Genomic DNA, 15,530 nt, shown 5'->3' with positions numbered 1-15,530 from the left:
GGTAGCTCTCTTCGATGGATCTGCGCTGGCTGACGCGGAAAGAAAAGAACTGCCATCAGCGCACCAGTTATATTGACGCGGACGGCACGATAATGAATAACACGACGCAGACGACGTCACGCGGAGTCGACTGACACCATCTACCGGCGCTTAAGGATACTGCTATCAAAAATCATCCGGATCCAGTCTGACGCCAGAGAGTTCAAGGGTAAGGAATCTGCGGCTAGATGTTTCCATCAGATAGTATCTTTTGGAAGAACCTTGCCTTTCAGAAATGTAATCACCTCGTCATATTTATCCATAACCTTAGGAGATGGTGCATTAGTGTGGACATCTCTTGTTGGTTCTGCATACGGCCATTGTACAGCAATTTTACACTCGCCCAAAAAATCATTTGGCACTACAATATCAAAGAACATATTCTAATCAGTCCACAGCACTTTTGAAATGTTAACAAATCTGTCATCTTGTATATACCCCTGTACAGGCTTTTCTCTCAATTTTCTAAAATTATTCATAAATGCTGCAAGATCACGTCTGCTCAAGGTACATGAACATACACTCCACCTGGTATTTCTCTCAACGAAAAAGCTGAAGCTTCTCCTTCATCTAGGGAACCTGTCAGTGGCGTATTATTTTCTTCAACTGCCTCTCATTGGTTTTTTTCCTTCTTTGCCCATTTGCTCTCTAATTTCTCAAAATCACTCCATTTATGAATGCATTTGACCAATTCAGTAATGTGTAATCACATTTCTGAAGAACACATTGTCTCAATAGCTTCATCATCCAAGTTTACCATCAAACTTTTCTGAAATGGAACACTTTTTGAACTATTGACTTCATGTTTTTGAGCTAATTCAGTTAATTTATCATGAGTAGTCGCTGCTCGTCTAGTAATTTGGTCAAATATATATGCTCTTTTACTTATTACTGATTCACATGCTCAAGATCCAAACAACCTCAAATTATCTCTTCTAGCTCTATTTTAATCTCAGGACATTCAACGGTCTCTCCTTCCCTGTCTGCTGTGCAGTCGGAACCTGATTTTATGTTTCCTGCCTTTTTAGTCTCTGCAGTTACTTTGGACCATGGGGGGGGGGGGGTTCAGGGGGGGGGAAATCCCATCTTCAAACAGGTTAGTCTCACTTTGTGTTATTAGTGTCGTAAAGACAATCTTCCTTATGATTTAACTGCTGCGGTGGTGTTCAGGCAAGAATCTGTGAAATCTGCGATGCCCGGACAAACCATCACAGGTGCCCTCCCAATGGCTCCTCGAACTGCTGCATTTGGAAAAATATTAATCGGAGTAGTCGTTGTGCGAATCTCTAGTGGCTGTGCTGTTATAACCATAGCAACAGATGCTAGTACAGTCACAATAGAAGCAATAACACCTGGAAGCATCACTTTATGAACATTCTCAATTCGACAGGCACATTATTAGATATAACAGGTTGTAAAAACAGACTGTGTCATCTTTAAAGGTCTTTCAATTTGAATAGCATTCGGGTCAACAGGGGTTGTAGCCACTGTCGAATTAGATGCAAAGGTACTCTCTGTATTTGTTACAGGGGCCATATAGTGTTATGGACGCACGTCTAACAACGCATCCAAAATTTCATCCCCTGAATCACTATCAGTATCTGCTGTCTTTGTATCTCCCTCGTCATCTTTTTCCTGTGTCTTATTCCTTTTCAACTTCTCATCTTTTTCAGTACTAATGGCTGGGTACAGTCTAGTCCCTTTGACTATAGCTTTCCTCCACCTCTGTTGTTCCTCATCCCACCGAGCAGCTGCATAATTAGGCATAGCTCTTTAAGTTTTATTCTGGCATTTCTCTCTCTTTATTGTGCTGTTTTTCCCAAATATTGAATGCCTCGTATTGTGTGGGTCTATCTGGTGGCTCCACCTCACAAAGCTTTTCTCTCAATCCTTCAAATATTCTTAATTCAAATGTACTTTGTCTTGGGAAACTCAAAGAACCTTCCTTTTCAGTGATCTTGAACCATTGACAATACCACAAACATGGATGCAATTTCATTTTTCTTTTCATATAATGGGCTGGTGTACCTTCGAGAGATGCCTATTTACCTTCTCGTACTGGAATTGTTACATCCCCTCTCACAAGACTCTTAAACCCTTTAAAACATTTCATGATTACGATTATTCAACCAATAGCAAACAATGTAATTCAAATTCCCAGATGTTTTGATTCTCTTCCATAAACATCAGATTTCTTTTCTCCAATACTGTTATAACTTTAATAAGTCAATTTAATTGAGTTGCAGGTAATAACATTCTCGTAGGAATGACAGACAAGGATTGTTGTTCCAATGCTTTATTTAAAAATGAACAGGCAGATTACATACAGTATCCCATAGGGAATCTCTTAGTGGCAAAGCATACAAATCATATGCACAAACAACTCAGAACATTTCTGAGTGAAATCCAGCATAGATCTGCCTCTATGGTGGGGGGTGAAGAGTCTCCCATATAGAAATCTTCACGTCCCTTTATAGGACCTTAGACAAAGACATTCATACATTCTACATGGGTACATGAGTCTCAGGAAAAACACCAATAGGAATTGAGCAATAAGAAACAATGTACTATAAAAATACATTTGAAGATAGATTCTCCCATTGTAGTACTACATTGAATTTGCAGACATTCTCACAGTATGTTCAGCAATTCAATTGATACATTGTGTTGCAATAGTCTGGGACAGTTGAAATGTCCTTGATTAGGTATAGAGCGAAAAGATCTCTAGGAACATCTCTCAGTTTATTAGTGTGAGTTTTGCAGTTTTTATTTGGAAAGTGAAGAACAGCTACAGTTAACATGTGACTGTGATGTTGATGCAAGATGGAGGACAGTGTAAACACAACGTAGGTTAGTATAAGCTCAATTTATGATGGGTTGAATATGCACAAAACAGGACAGTTCCCACAGTAGGAATATTAGCGTACTCGCAAAATTCAAAGATTTTGTCATGAACGTGTCTTCATCCATTTTAATACATGTGAGTTTTCTAATTTATTTGGGTTCTGATTTTTTTTTAAAGAAAAAGTGTGTTGGGAGTGGGGGGGGGGTAGTGCTGCCAGTTTAGTATTCATGTATGTTATATGTTTGCCACATTTACACTGTATTCTGGAAACTTGGGGGCGAGGGATTCTAAAAGGTGGTGGAATCAACTTTGGAATTAAAAAGTTGGTCGTTGAGATTTGAAGATGTAGCTCCCTTCCATCTTACTGGTGTGGTTGTTAATGAAATAAACCATTTCAATGTAAACAGTGTGAAAGCCGATTTTACAAAGTGCTGCACCACATTGAAAGCCTTTCCCAGCCCCAGAAATGTTTTTAATCGTCGTTGACTTCAATGGGGATAGCCCTCTAAAAACATTAATTCTCCCCACCAAAGAGGCTCAAAAGTTTGAGAGACACGTAAAGCGCTCACCTGGGAAGATCTCTAACATTAGGAGGGATAGTGTCTGCAATTTTCAAAACAAAACTGCTGCAGGTTATCGTATCCATTCGGTGTTCATCAGACAACAGGTCACATATGGCTAGGTCTCTATGAGCCCCTTTTAGGTCGAGTCTAGCGCAGCGCGCATGTGCTGCTTTATGGGAGGCTTCTTGTGAGCACTCCAAACTTCTCCGTGTGGGTTGGACTCCTCCCACACATTGGATTGGCCTTTGTTTGTGTCTTTCAATAATGAAAGCACGCAAATAGCCAAAGGTGGGTGCATGTCCCACCTCTTCTCCAAAGGTTCATTCCCATGGCGTTTTGCTCTCAGGAGCGAGCAGCGGTGCGCAGGCTGGCAGCTGCATTCCTCCTTTGTAGTGGATCAGGTTACTAATTAAACAAAGTGTGGTCTCTTTCACTTTAGCGGCCGTGCTTGTTTATTTAGTTATGGTCTTGTCATAGGGCCATTTACTGTCGCTAGCGTAGATTGTAATAGGATGCAGAGACGCTCTAGTTCTAATGGCCTGGCAAGCTTGTCATTTATATTTGCACAGCTGACTGCTTTTTGCATTTCTTCGGCTCGTGTTTATTAGCGCTGCTGTTTGGATTGAGTTTGAAGATCATGACTTAAGTTACAAATTGCTTATGTGCCCGGACTAATGACTTTGTTTATGAATAAGAAGGGCTGAAGGCTGCGCGCAAAACCTGCAAGTGTAAGATTTTCGTTAAGGGCTAGCGCGTGCAGAGAAGACCATCCAGCGCCCCTCCCCACCACAAACACACATCTGAAGTATTTGTGCAGTGCAGCAGCTGAGGTAAATGGTCTCGTTAACAATATTCAGGTGTTTCTGGGGCTAAATAAAGGCTATACAATTCAGCAGCATAGCCCCCATCTATACCTGGATACCACACACCTAAACTGCCTCGCTGGGTAGAAAGAAGGGGAACAACCCCCATGCTTCTTAATACGTGATGAAAAGCCCCCTCGCACATGGAGCGAGTGTGAAGGGTGTCACCGCTAAACCACTACCCCCGAAAGAAATTTTAAGTGAAGATCCCCACGTCAACATCGCATCGAAAGTGTAAAAGATGACGCGTTCAAATTACGAGGGAACCGGGAAGAGTGCCCTCCAGAGCTTCACCGAGACCAACAAGCATCTTCTAGGGGCCTGGGAAAAAGAGAACCTGCTTTATGGCGTAATAAAAGGAGACACCCCCCCCACCCCCCCCCCCCCCAAACGCTCCCTTCGAATATTTTGGTTCTCTACCCCTCCGATGCGCTGTTTACTTATTTCTCATGCTGTTTTTTTGTTATCTCTGGTTTGCTTCCTTACTACTATGTAATGCAATTTCCTTCTGTTTTTTACAGTGTGTATGTAAAGCGCTCCGATACCTACAGGTCAAGCTAGCGCTATATAAAACATTAAAAAAATATATATACAAATGTGCTCATCCTCGCGTAAACGGTGAGACTCCTGTATCCCGAACACTATCTGTTTACCCCCATCACGTATTCTCTTTTTTTTTTTGCATATTTATATAGCGTGAACTCGACTCGAAGGTATTGGAGCGCTTTACATAGCACCATATTTACATGACACATTCGGGCACGGGGAGATTGAGTGATTTGCCCAGAATCACAGGATGTGGACGCGACCTCGAGGCTCGGACCCTGGTTTCCTGCACCAGAGGCGGCAGCGCAGCCGACGGACAACATCCTCTCCTTCTTCAATCATCTTTTTCTTCATCATCATCTTCTATACATATTATTTATGCAGTTTTACATACCAGGACCTAGACCATGAGGTATCCGAGTGCTTTCCTTGAGCACCAGTACCATTACAGACGGACACATACATTTTTAGGCATGGTTGACTAAGTGATTTGCCCAGAATCACAGTACGTTTGAGCCTCCCACGAGACTAGGACCTCGTTCCCCAGCTTCATAGTCGGCCGTTAAACCGCACCCAATGTGCTCATCCGCGCGTAAACGGTGTGTGACTAGTGTATCTTGAACACTATACTGTATACATCCATCAAAAGACACCTGATAAAGGAAGGGGTCGCGCTAACACTTTATAGGGTAAATAAAGAAAAATTTAAAAGTCGTTGTGTTTAACCCTGTCCCTGCGTGGACACCGTAGTCCCTTTGCCATGTGTCCCAACTGATACGCCGTATCAGTTGTGACGTCCGTGCCCTGACGTGATCAGCTGCCGTCTGTTTTGACAGTTGACAGCTGACCACGCAACGCGCCACAGGTTCTGCCGGCTTCGCTGTTGGAGCCTCCGTGTTGGTTTGAGCAATAAAGTTGTTCATCACGAAGACGTCAGTTTCTTTTATTTCAACAATTTGGCGACGAGTGCCAACACGGGAACCCACGGACGGAACACCTGAATAACACTCCTGGTAAATCTTCTTCGAGTAGTGCACTGAAGAATCTAACCTGCGAAGGACAATTTTCGGCGTTAAACATCCACATGTCAAGCGTGGAACTTATAAGAATTTCTATTTGAGTGAGAACTGTCAACTGCAAAGTGAAGTAGTGACTCTTCAAATCTCCTCATCTGAAGTGCACAAGTGAAAATTCAGAATGCGCTGAAGCTAGTGGCAAGTTTCACGGATAAACGAGCAACAGCGAGTGAGAGGTGAGCTGTTTATCACGTTTCGAGTGATGGCTAAATAATTGCATGTATACTGGGACCATCTTACAGCTGCGACATCTGAGGGTATTTGTCAGATTCCACGGCATCAACCGTCATTGACCAACGTTCGCCTTCGACTGTCAGTTTCCAACGACAGCTGAGTAACGGATGATCAGTGTCAACTGTCAGCGTCACTACGTCACGACGTTCCAGGACGACAGAAACGAAAGTCAGCAGTCCAGTCTACGCACGCAACGTGACAGCCATTTTGAAAATGATTTTTTCTTCATTGTAATCGTTCGTCTCCCAAGCTAATCCTCGCGGCGCATGTTGGGAGCTGTGGTGAAGGATACGATATCGGAGTTGCAGCGCAAGCAGACAACAGGTAAAAACCCACCGGCGCTCCAGTGTTCATGTGCATCGCTGACTTTGAGAGCAATAATTAAGCAGATTCAGCCTGCACGTTAGCGTTTTCTGCGCAGATTTAACCCTGAGTGAAACAATTGTGTCGGATTCAGCGACAGTTCATTACAGTGCCTCACCATTACAGTACGATCGGCGAGCACATTGCACGCATCCTGGTTGGAAGCACATGTTTGTGTTTTGAAAACATTTACAAATTTCTCCACCGCATGTAGCAGTGATATGTACTTTCTGAACCTGATATACTATGCTAAGCTTACAGGAGTGATACTGAACTGGCACATTTTATTATAATTACATTGGTGCCCATCCAGGTGCAACTATATAACAAAAATAGTATTTAACAACTTAATAACTTAATCCGCAAGCCCTAACATGGCATCTGGCTGCGTTTGGAATCTATCTCCACTGGAAACATTCTTACGTGGAGGTGGCGAACCTACTCTAAAGTGGGAAGAATGGAGAGAGTATTTCATGAATTATATATCGACATTAGAGGAGGATGATGAAGTCAAGCCGGAAAAAAGTACAAAATGCTTATGCATTGTCTAGGAGCTGGGGGCATAAAGGTATACAACTCAATCAATAAAAAAATAAGAGCTGAAAATGAAGGTGATGTTTTCCTCAATGCTATAGATGATTTAAACACATATTATAAACCCACAGTATGTGTAGGGGTTGATCGTTACAAGTTTTTTCACAGAAAGCAGGGCAAGGAGGAATCAATAGATGATTACGTGTCAGTGTTGAAAACTCTTGCCATTAATTGTCGTTTCGGTGTACTGCACGATGAATTAATACGCGACCAGATTGTTATGCAAGGATCCAATGAGAACTTCCAGGACAATCTGTGGGCAAAGGGCGAATATCCTTTGCAAAATATAATCGGCATTGCTCGCAAGGCCGAACTGACGGGACGCTGTGCGAAAGCGATCCTCAACGAGGAAAAAGAAAAGAAATCTGCTGAAAATGTGAGCAAAGTGAGCGACCAAAAAACCCCTACTAAACAAAATTGGAACAGAAGTAGTCAGAAGCAAGACACTAAAGTCTGGGGGCATTGTTATAGATGTGGTAGCACATATCACCTGGCTAACGATCCAAAATGCCCAGCTCGAGAGGTAACATGTACTAATTGCAGGCTGAAAGGACATTTTGCTAAAGCATGCAACAGACGCAGAAACAAACAGGTGAAATTAGTGGCTGAGGAAGATGAGAACAAACAGGAAGGGTATGAAGAAGTAGATATGAACATGTTCGTACTTAATATTGAGGAAAGGAATAAAGGCGACAGTACATATTTGAGTGCAACTAAAACAAAAAAACCAATGTGTGAAATGACCATTGGAGGCGTAAACATAAGCATTGTTGCAGATTCAGGGTCGCCCTACACCATTGTGAATGAGAAGGTGTGGATAGCAAAATTTAAAGGCAAATTAGGAGATAAACTGAACAAACCAGATATTAAGATAAAGTCATTCACAGGTGAACCCATTGAAGTGTGTGGTTACCGGACTCTATTGTTCGCCTACAAAGGTAGGGAGGCACAAAGCAAACTCTATGTTTCTAAAGTAGGGCCATCGGTTCTGGGTTGGATGGACCAGGGTGAACTGGGCATCATACTGGATCCCAGAAGACATGACCCCGTACTGGTAGTGACAGAGCAGGAAGGATCGTGTGAAAACCTATGTCACGAGTATCCGCAGGTTTTCAGCAAGGAGATTGGCGCACTTAAGGGATACCAGCACAAAATCAGACTGAAACCAATCACCACCCCAACTGTACACAAGGTAAGAAATATACCTTTCGCCATCAAGGGAGAAGTTAAAGAGCAACTCAAGAAACTGCTGGATGAAGGGATAATTGAGAAGGTGGAGGCCTCAGAATGGGTCGCACCTTTAGTGGTTGCAAAACGACCTAATGGCAAATTGAGGTTGTGTGTCGATTTACGTGATCTTAATAAGAACATTGTGATTGAACAGTACCCATTACCCAAAATAAATGAGATGCTAGCAACCACGAAGGGTGTACGGTGGTTTTCAACGATCGATCTTAAGTCAGCCTACCACCAGGTGCCCCTCCATAAAGACAGCAAAAAACTGACAACATTTATTACGCCATTTGGTTGCTATCGGTTTACAAGAGTACCATTTGGGCTGGCCTCGGCTGCCGCAATGTTCCAAAGATTAATGCACAATTTGTTCGATGGTGTGGATGACATTTTGATCTTCCAAGATGACATTTTAGTCATGGGTAAAACAAAAGAGGAACATGATAAGAGAGTGAGACAGGTGCTTGAGGTTTTAAACCAAAAAGGGTTGACTGCTGAGTATAGCAAATGTAAATTTGGGTGCAACTCTGTTAACTACCTTGGCCATCGAATAACAGGTGATGGCATCAGCCCTAAGAAAGAACTCATGGACGCCATACAGAATGCACCAGTTCCAACCAACAAGGATGAACTGAGATCATTTCTAGGGATGGTGGAATTCTATGCAAGATTTATCAAGAACTTTTCCCACAAGACATACGATTTAAGGCAACTGCTCAAGTTGAAGAACAGATTTATATGGTCGGAAGACTGTGACCGTAGCTTTAAAAACATTAAAGATGAAATGTGCGCAGCACTGCCCCTCAAGGGATTTGACACGACCCTTAAGAGCTTCGTCACAACGGATGCAAGTAACAAGGGTTTGGGGGCAGTACTTTCACAAAAAAACTCCGAAGGGATAGAGTACACCATAGCCTTTGCATCACGCTCCCTCACACCCTCTGAAGAGAACTTTTCTGTAATCGAACGGGAAGCGTTGGCGTGTGTGTGGGCGTTGGAACACTTCAGACATTTTGTGTGGGGCCGCAAAATCACTTTATGTACAGACCACAAACCGTTGACGAAAGTCTTCACCACTAAAGGTTTGTACACAGCCTCACCACGCCTAGCTAGGCTTTCTGTCCGGTTGTTTGATTACATATATGAGATCGAATACGTGCCTGGAGTAAAAAATGTTGTCGCTGACTTTCTCAGTAGAATGCCTGTGGAGCACCAAAGCGAAGAGACACCCCCTGACGTGGAAGAAAATGCCATAGCGGCGGTCCTAGAGCAGAATAGCAACATAACCAGGGACGAATGGTTCAAGGAGCAAGAGAATGATGGCAATATTAGACAAGTAATATCATTCATGAGAGACGGCTGGTGCAACAAAAGAGAACTCAATGACCAGCTCCAAGCGTACTGGGAGATTAAAAACGAACTGTCCCTTGAAGATGGATTCCTACTCAGGGGTGGGAAGTTCATCCCTCCTTCCAGGCTTAGGAGCAAACTACTTGAAGTATGTCATGAGGGTCATTTGGGCATCAGCAAAACCAAAGAGAGAGTTAAAAATCTATACTGGTGGCCAGGTGTCGGCTTGGAGATTGAACGAACAGTGAGAGAATGTGCTCTTTGCATGTCAGCGGACAAAACGCAAGTCACATTTAGACTACCTCTCCATCCCCTGACAAGCCCAAGCATGCCATGGGAGAGGATAGGCATAGACATAATGGGTCCTATTACTGAAGAACATGAGAAATGGTATGTCTGTGTCATGATAGATCATTTCTCAAAATGGCCTGAAGTACTGTTCACTCAAAATCCTGAAGCAGTGAACATTGTGAAGTTCATGGATAGCATCTTCTGCCGCGAAGGCCTACCCAAGATAGTTTTAAGTGACAACGGAACACAATTCATGTCTGAAATATTCTAAGAATACATGAAGAGGCACAACATCTGCCACAAGACCACATCTGTCTACCATCCGGCTGGGAACGGAGCAGTTGAGCGATTCAATAGAGTCATCAAGGGCATAATACAAATAGCCAAAAGCAATGATTTGCCATGGAAGAATGAAACAATGAAGACAATATGGGCGTACAGGATCACCCCATGCGAGACAACAGGAAACAGTCCATTTGAACTGATGCGAGGAAGGACACCTTTGTCCAAAGACAATGTTGGTTGGATCAAGGCGGCAAGAAAGGTTGACTGGTCAGCTAAATTGGTACAAGATAAACTTGCCGAGTCACAAGCAAGGGCGAAAGTATACTATGACAAAACCCATGGTAGTAAAGCGGTAGTACTCAATGAAGGGGATTATGTGAAAGTGAAGAAAAGTGGACACATCACAAAAGGTCAAGGAAAGTATACCCCGCCGTACCAAGTCCAGAAAGTGTACTGTAACTCAGCACTCCTGAGTGATGGGAAGGTGTGGCATTTTTCAAAATTATCTGCAGTCAAACATGCAAAAGAAGCATCTACCGGATCAGACTATCCCTGCATTGAACCCGTGAACCCAGACGGACGCAGGCAAACCATTGACTATGATTCGGAGAGTGAGGTGTCTCAAGACAGGATGACTAGTACCGACCAAGCAGTAATGAGTCCACCAAGTCAGATTCCGGTGCCTAGTCCAAAAGGAGACGTTGTCAGATGCAAGTTACCAAAACACCCAGTCTGGACAATTCACCACTGGCAACCACAAGCAGAGCAGGCAGACTCCTGGGTCCCCCTGCTAGGCTGAAAGACTTCGTATGTGAGTGAGCTCCATCGCTCTCCCAATGTGTTTTCCTCTTTCCCTCTCTTCCATAGGGAAGAGGATGTGTTGTGTTTAACCCTGTCCCTGCGTGGACACCGTAGTCCCTTTGCCATGTGTCCCAACTGATACGCCGTATCAGTTGTGACGTCCGTGCCCTGACGTGATCAGCTGCCGTCTGTTTTGACAGTTGACCACGCAACACGCCACAGGTTCTGCCGGCTCCGCTGTTGGAGTCTCCGTGTTGGTTTGAACAATAAAGTTGTTAATCACGAAGACGTCAGTTTCTTTTATTTCAACACACTGTTGAAAGTGAAGTTACAGGGAACACACTACCGCGCCGTAAACTGGTGTGTAAAAAGCGAGGGCTCTCCGAATGCGTGGGTGCGCATTTATTACATGTTTGATCAAAACAAGGCAATCATTTATGAAGGTACATTTCCCCTCCCCCACCAAGAAAGTTGCGCGTTCATTTGGGCGCGAGTGCATGTCTCGTCTACCTTCTTTTTTTTTTTATTTTAATATTCGCGCGCTAACTGCCGATTGGTTGGGGGATATCGCGCCTGAAAACATTTCCGGAAGCATTTTCGGTGGCTTAGATGAACATCCAATCACGAACTGACTTCTTCTCCATTGCTGCGCAGACTGATTGGTCAGTATATATCGCTTCCTTAGCACAATGACACGAGAGTGGCTTAGGGGTGGCTAGTCTCCGCCTCTCGACATTACACCCTTCTCCATTGGTCATCAGCCGTGAGACGATTCGCATATATACCGGCAGGACAGCTCATAGCGCCATTATCAGTCGGTATACTTCTGCTTTGTAGCGTTTACCACAAATCGCCATCATGTCAGGACGAGGAAAAACCAGCGGCAAGGCTCGCGCTAAGTCCAAGACCCGTTCTTCCCGCGCTGGCCTTCAGTTTCCCGTTGGCCGTGTTCATCGCCTGCTTCGCAAGGGCAACTATGCCGAGCGTGTGGGTGCCGGCGCGCCAGTCTACCTGGCTGCTGTCCTCGAGTACCTGACGGCCGAGATCCTCGAGCTTGCAGGTAACGCGGCGCGCGACAACAAGAAGACCCGCATCATCCCCCGCCACCTGCAGCTGGCTGTGCGGAACGACGAAGAGCTCAACAAGCTGCTGGGCGGCGTCACAATCGCACAGGGCGGAGTGCTGCCCAACATCCAGGCCGTACTGTTGCCCAAGAAGACCGCAGTGGCGGCGGCTGCACCTTCTCCGAGCAAAAGCAAAGGCAAGAAGAGCTCCCAGCAGAGCCAAGAGTTCTGAAGATTCCTAGGAGCAGCAAACCGGACAGACGAGAAAGACCCAAAGGCCCTTTTAAGGGCCGCCCAACTATTCATGAAAGAGCTGACTTACTACTAGCGTGAGAGTAATTAAAAGAGATATGCGAATATGGTGGTGTCATTTAATGCGTTTTGTGTCCACGCGCTGCGTCTTTCTTAGCACGTTTCTGGTCTCTTAATCTGCGATTTTCTTCTTTTTGCAGTAGCTCTTGTTATTGAACACGTACTCGATGCCCCACCTAATTTTCTGTCAGTTTCGATGTCCCTATATTCTTTGCCTTTACCAATTTCACCTTTACTAGTTACTCTTTCTCTTCGCCTCACGTTCTGTTTCTCTCCCCCCCCCCCAATTGTCTGTTCCAGTCTAGCCTTGTTGGGATGGCTTAGTTTATATCGCCTATCCATTTATATTGGTGTACTTGCTAGCGCGCCTTTACACATGACGTCCCCCCCTAAACTAGTATTTGCTTTACGCCACAACCCTTAAAATTGCTTTCTTACCATACCCCATTTCACCCGTATTGTTCCCGCCAACAGATGCGCCATGCCGCTACTGATTCTCTCTTTCCCCTCCAATCACCCTGACATCTTAAGCGTTTCGGCCCGCATTCCTTTCAACGTTTCTGACCACCCTTGGTCTCTTGTGGCTTACTCATCCGTTCTCTAGTTCTGATTACTGTATGCCCACCGAGCACGCCTCCTCGATACCGCGCATAACTGCGTTCCGTCATGCCGTCAGATTTTTCTCTGCAATATTGCACCGCAATATACTACCATCCGAATCTCCACCATCCGGTCTTCCCTTGGGGACGGCTACATTGAGTCTACTTATTTTCGTGCTGCCCGTCATAACCTGCACCCATTTCCGGCCATGCTTTTTATTAGCCTGCTGTTTACGTCAACACACTACCCTGCACCGCCTGCATTTTCTATCCATCTGATATTAGCGTTGTTTTCTGTATCGAGCTTCATTTGGCATTCTGTTACTTTGTTTACAACATCCCTTTCCTTTCTCCCCATTAAAAGCTGGTCTGCACGTGGTACTTTTTGTTCGTGTGTAGCACCGTACTGCCACTTGCCTCAGTACTGTCAGACGTATAGCCTAGGTCGCTCGCCCCGTGGGTTTGTTTTGCAGCGGGTAATTGGGGCTAATCTTCGCTCCAAAGTTTTTTTGACCTGCTACGCCCTTTCAAAACTAGCATTGGCAAAGTCCATATTCCTTGCTCTGGTTCGGAGCCCTTTTTTTTTGTTGGTTTTACAAGCGAATGCTACATAAGGGGAAATTGGACCTAAACGAGGCTGCCGCATGTTTGCACGAAAAGTAATAACATGTTAAATTCGTGATGTGGCCATTTCACTGCTTGCTGACTTTCTTTCACAAGTCTTTCAGCTATAGTAGACCATTAAATTGTCAAGGTGTCAAGAATAAATCCCATTAGTAAACACTCAAATTGCAGACCTCTACAAATTGGGATGGTGTCTGATGCAGGCATTACGTAATGAATAGCTTATTCCTTACTTAGCCAACATGAACACAATGAATCTTTTCCATTATCTATGGGTAAGTGTCTGCTTCCAGCCCAGATGGATGACCTCTCGCTTCTGATGTAACCATTAGGGTTTACTTGTGGGCAAGCATTTGCTTCCAGTATTCCCAATTGAACCCTAACCCTTTCTGGCGAATCACATCTGGAGCTTCCTAATCCTTTCCGAATCAAGAAACTAGGTAAGGTATACTTTGAACAATTTTAGCACCCTCAGTTTTACATTTAAGTTTCCCACACGTTTGTACAGTGCATAGGCATTTACAGCGAATGGTAAAGACATGCGTTGTAACTGATTTAAACGCATATATAAGTATTTCACATGCAAGTATAAACCCTATAATTGAAGTGTTTAGTTTCCTGTAAAATACTTACATTCACATGGTAAATGCGTATTCTTTAAACAAAATTTTTTTTAGCAGGTAGGTACCAACGTCTGTCTTGTATACCTATATATTTTTAATATATGCATATATATAATTGTGTATTTTATGTTTACACTCCTAAATACTTAGGAGTGTCTGTATATATACATGTGTCCTGTGCTCTCCATGCCACTGGAATCAAGCTATCCTGGCTGAAGAGGGGTGAAACCCCGAAACCGGTCCTAGGATGCTTGTTTCCAGTCCAGGGAGGACCTGGCTTGGCAGTTCAGGCTGGACTGTTCCCATGAGGCACAGGGTCAAGAATGATTTGCATATGGCTGGGTTCAAACTGGAATGGCATGGTGAGCAAAAAAACGATGGATTTAGGCCCAGATCTCTGTACTGGGGTGAATGTATGTCATTGTTCTGCATTCTGTCCATCAACTGTTGTTTTTGCAGAGGTCTTGAAGGGACAGGTATGCAAAAAAAAAAAGCATTACTTAGTCTTACATTACTAACATCTACATTTTGGAAGCTCCATTTTATCCTAAAACTATTTGCAGTTTGTATCCGTCTATATTATTGTGTGTAATGCAAGTATAAAATGTGTCATAATGTACTACAGTGCATTTCCCATTGAGTAAATTCATTTTTAGGTCTCTGCTAGCAAAGGCTGCGCTTGCGCAGTCTCGCTTGCGAGAGATAATGACTTGGAGAAGAGGGGCTGGAACCCGCCCCTCTTCTCCCCTGTTCTCCATTGGCTGGCCTCTTGAATGCTGGCCAGCCATTGGAGAAGAGGTCAGTCACTCCGAACAGGCCCCGTCCTTTTCGGATTCGGGGGCGTTTTTTCCCCAACTTTTCTGATTATCTCCTCCAGCCAATGGCAAGAGGAGAGAAAAGCAAAACACGCCCCCGAATCCGGAAACACCGCTGCCTTTCTCCGAGGCATTTCTGCTTCGCCTCGGAGAAAGGCGGTGGTGTTCAGGGCGATTGCACTGTTTCTCCGAGCTACCTTTGCACCACGGGTCACCCACTCTTGTCCTCACTCACCGTCAGGGTGCAGGAACACGCCCTCACTCCAAACGTCACACCTCGTATAGACAGAATCTAGCGCGTGGCGCGATTGGCTGGTTCTTTGTTCTGATATCTACGCAGGTCTGCTCTGAAAAGCGTGCGCTGCGCAGAAGGAAAGAAAGCGTGTAAAGTGTACGTGCTGCCTCACACA

The 15,530-nt window shown here is 44.4% G+C and overlaps 1 protein-coding gene across 1 annotated transcript; it reads left to right on the top strand.

Moving 5' to 3' along the window:
- Positions 1–11,838: 11,838 nt before the first annotated feature.
- Positions 11,839–12,504, top strand: LOC146861533 (histone H2A-like). The gene has a single exon (XM_085646449.1). It carries the CDS (start codon positions 11,942–11,944, stop codon positions 12,377–12,379), a length of 438 nt encoding a protein of 145 aa, XP_085502575.1. The 5' UTR covers positions 11,839–11,941; the 3' UTR covers positions 12,380–12,504.
- Positions 12,505–15,530: the final 3,026 nt, after the last annotated feature.

This window comes from Triturus cristatus, chromosome 3_1 (genome assembly GCF_964204655.1).
Source record: "Triturus cristatus chromosome 3_1, aTriCri1.1, whole genome shotgun sequence".
Classification (NCBI taxonomy): domain Eukaryota; kingdom Metazoa; phylum Chordata; class Amphibia; order Caudata; family Salamandridae; genus Triturus; species Triturus cristatus.
This window is presented reverse-complemented; position numbering and strand designations above follow the sequence as displayed.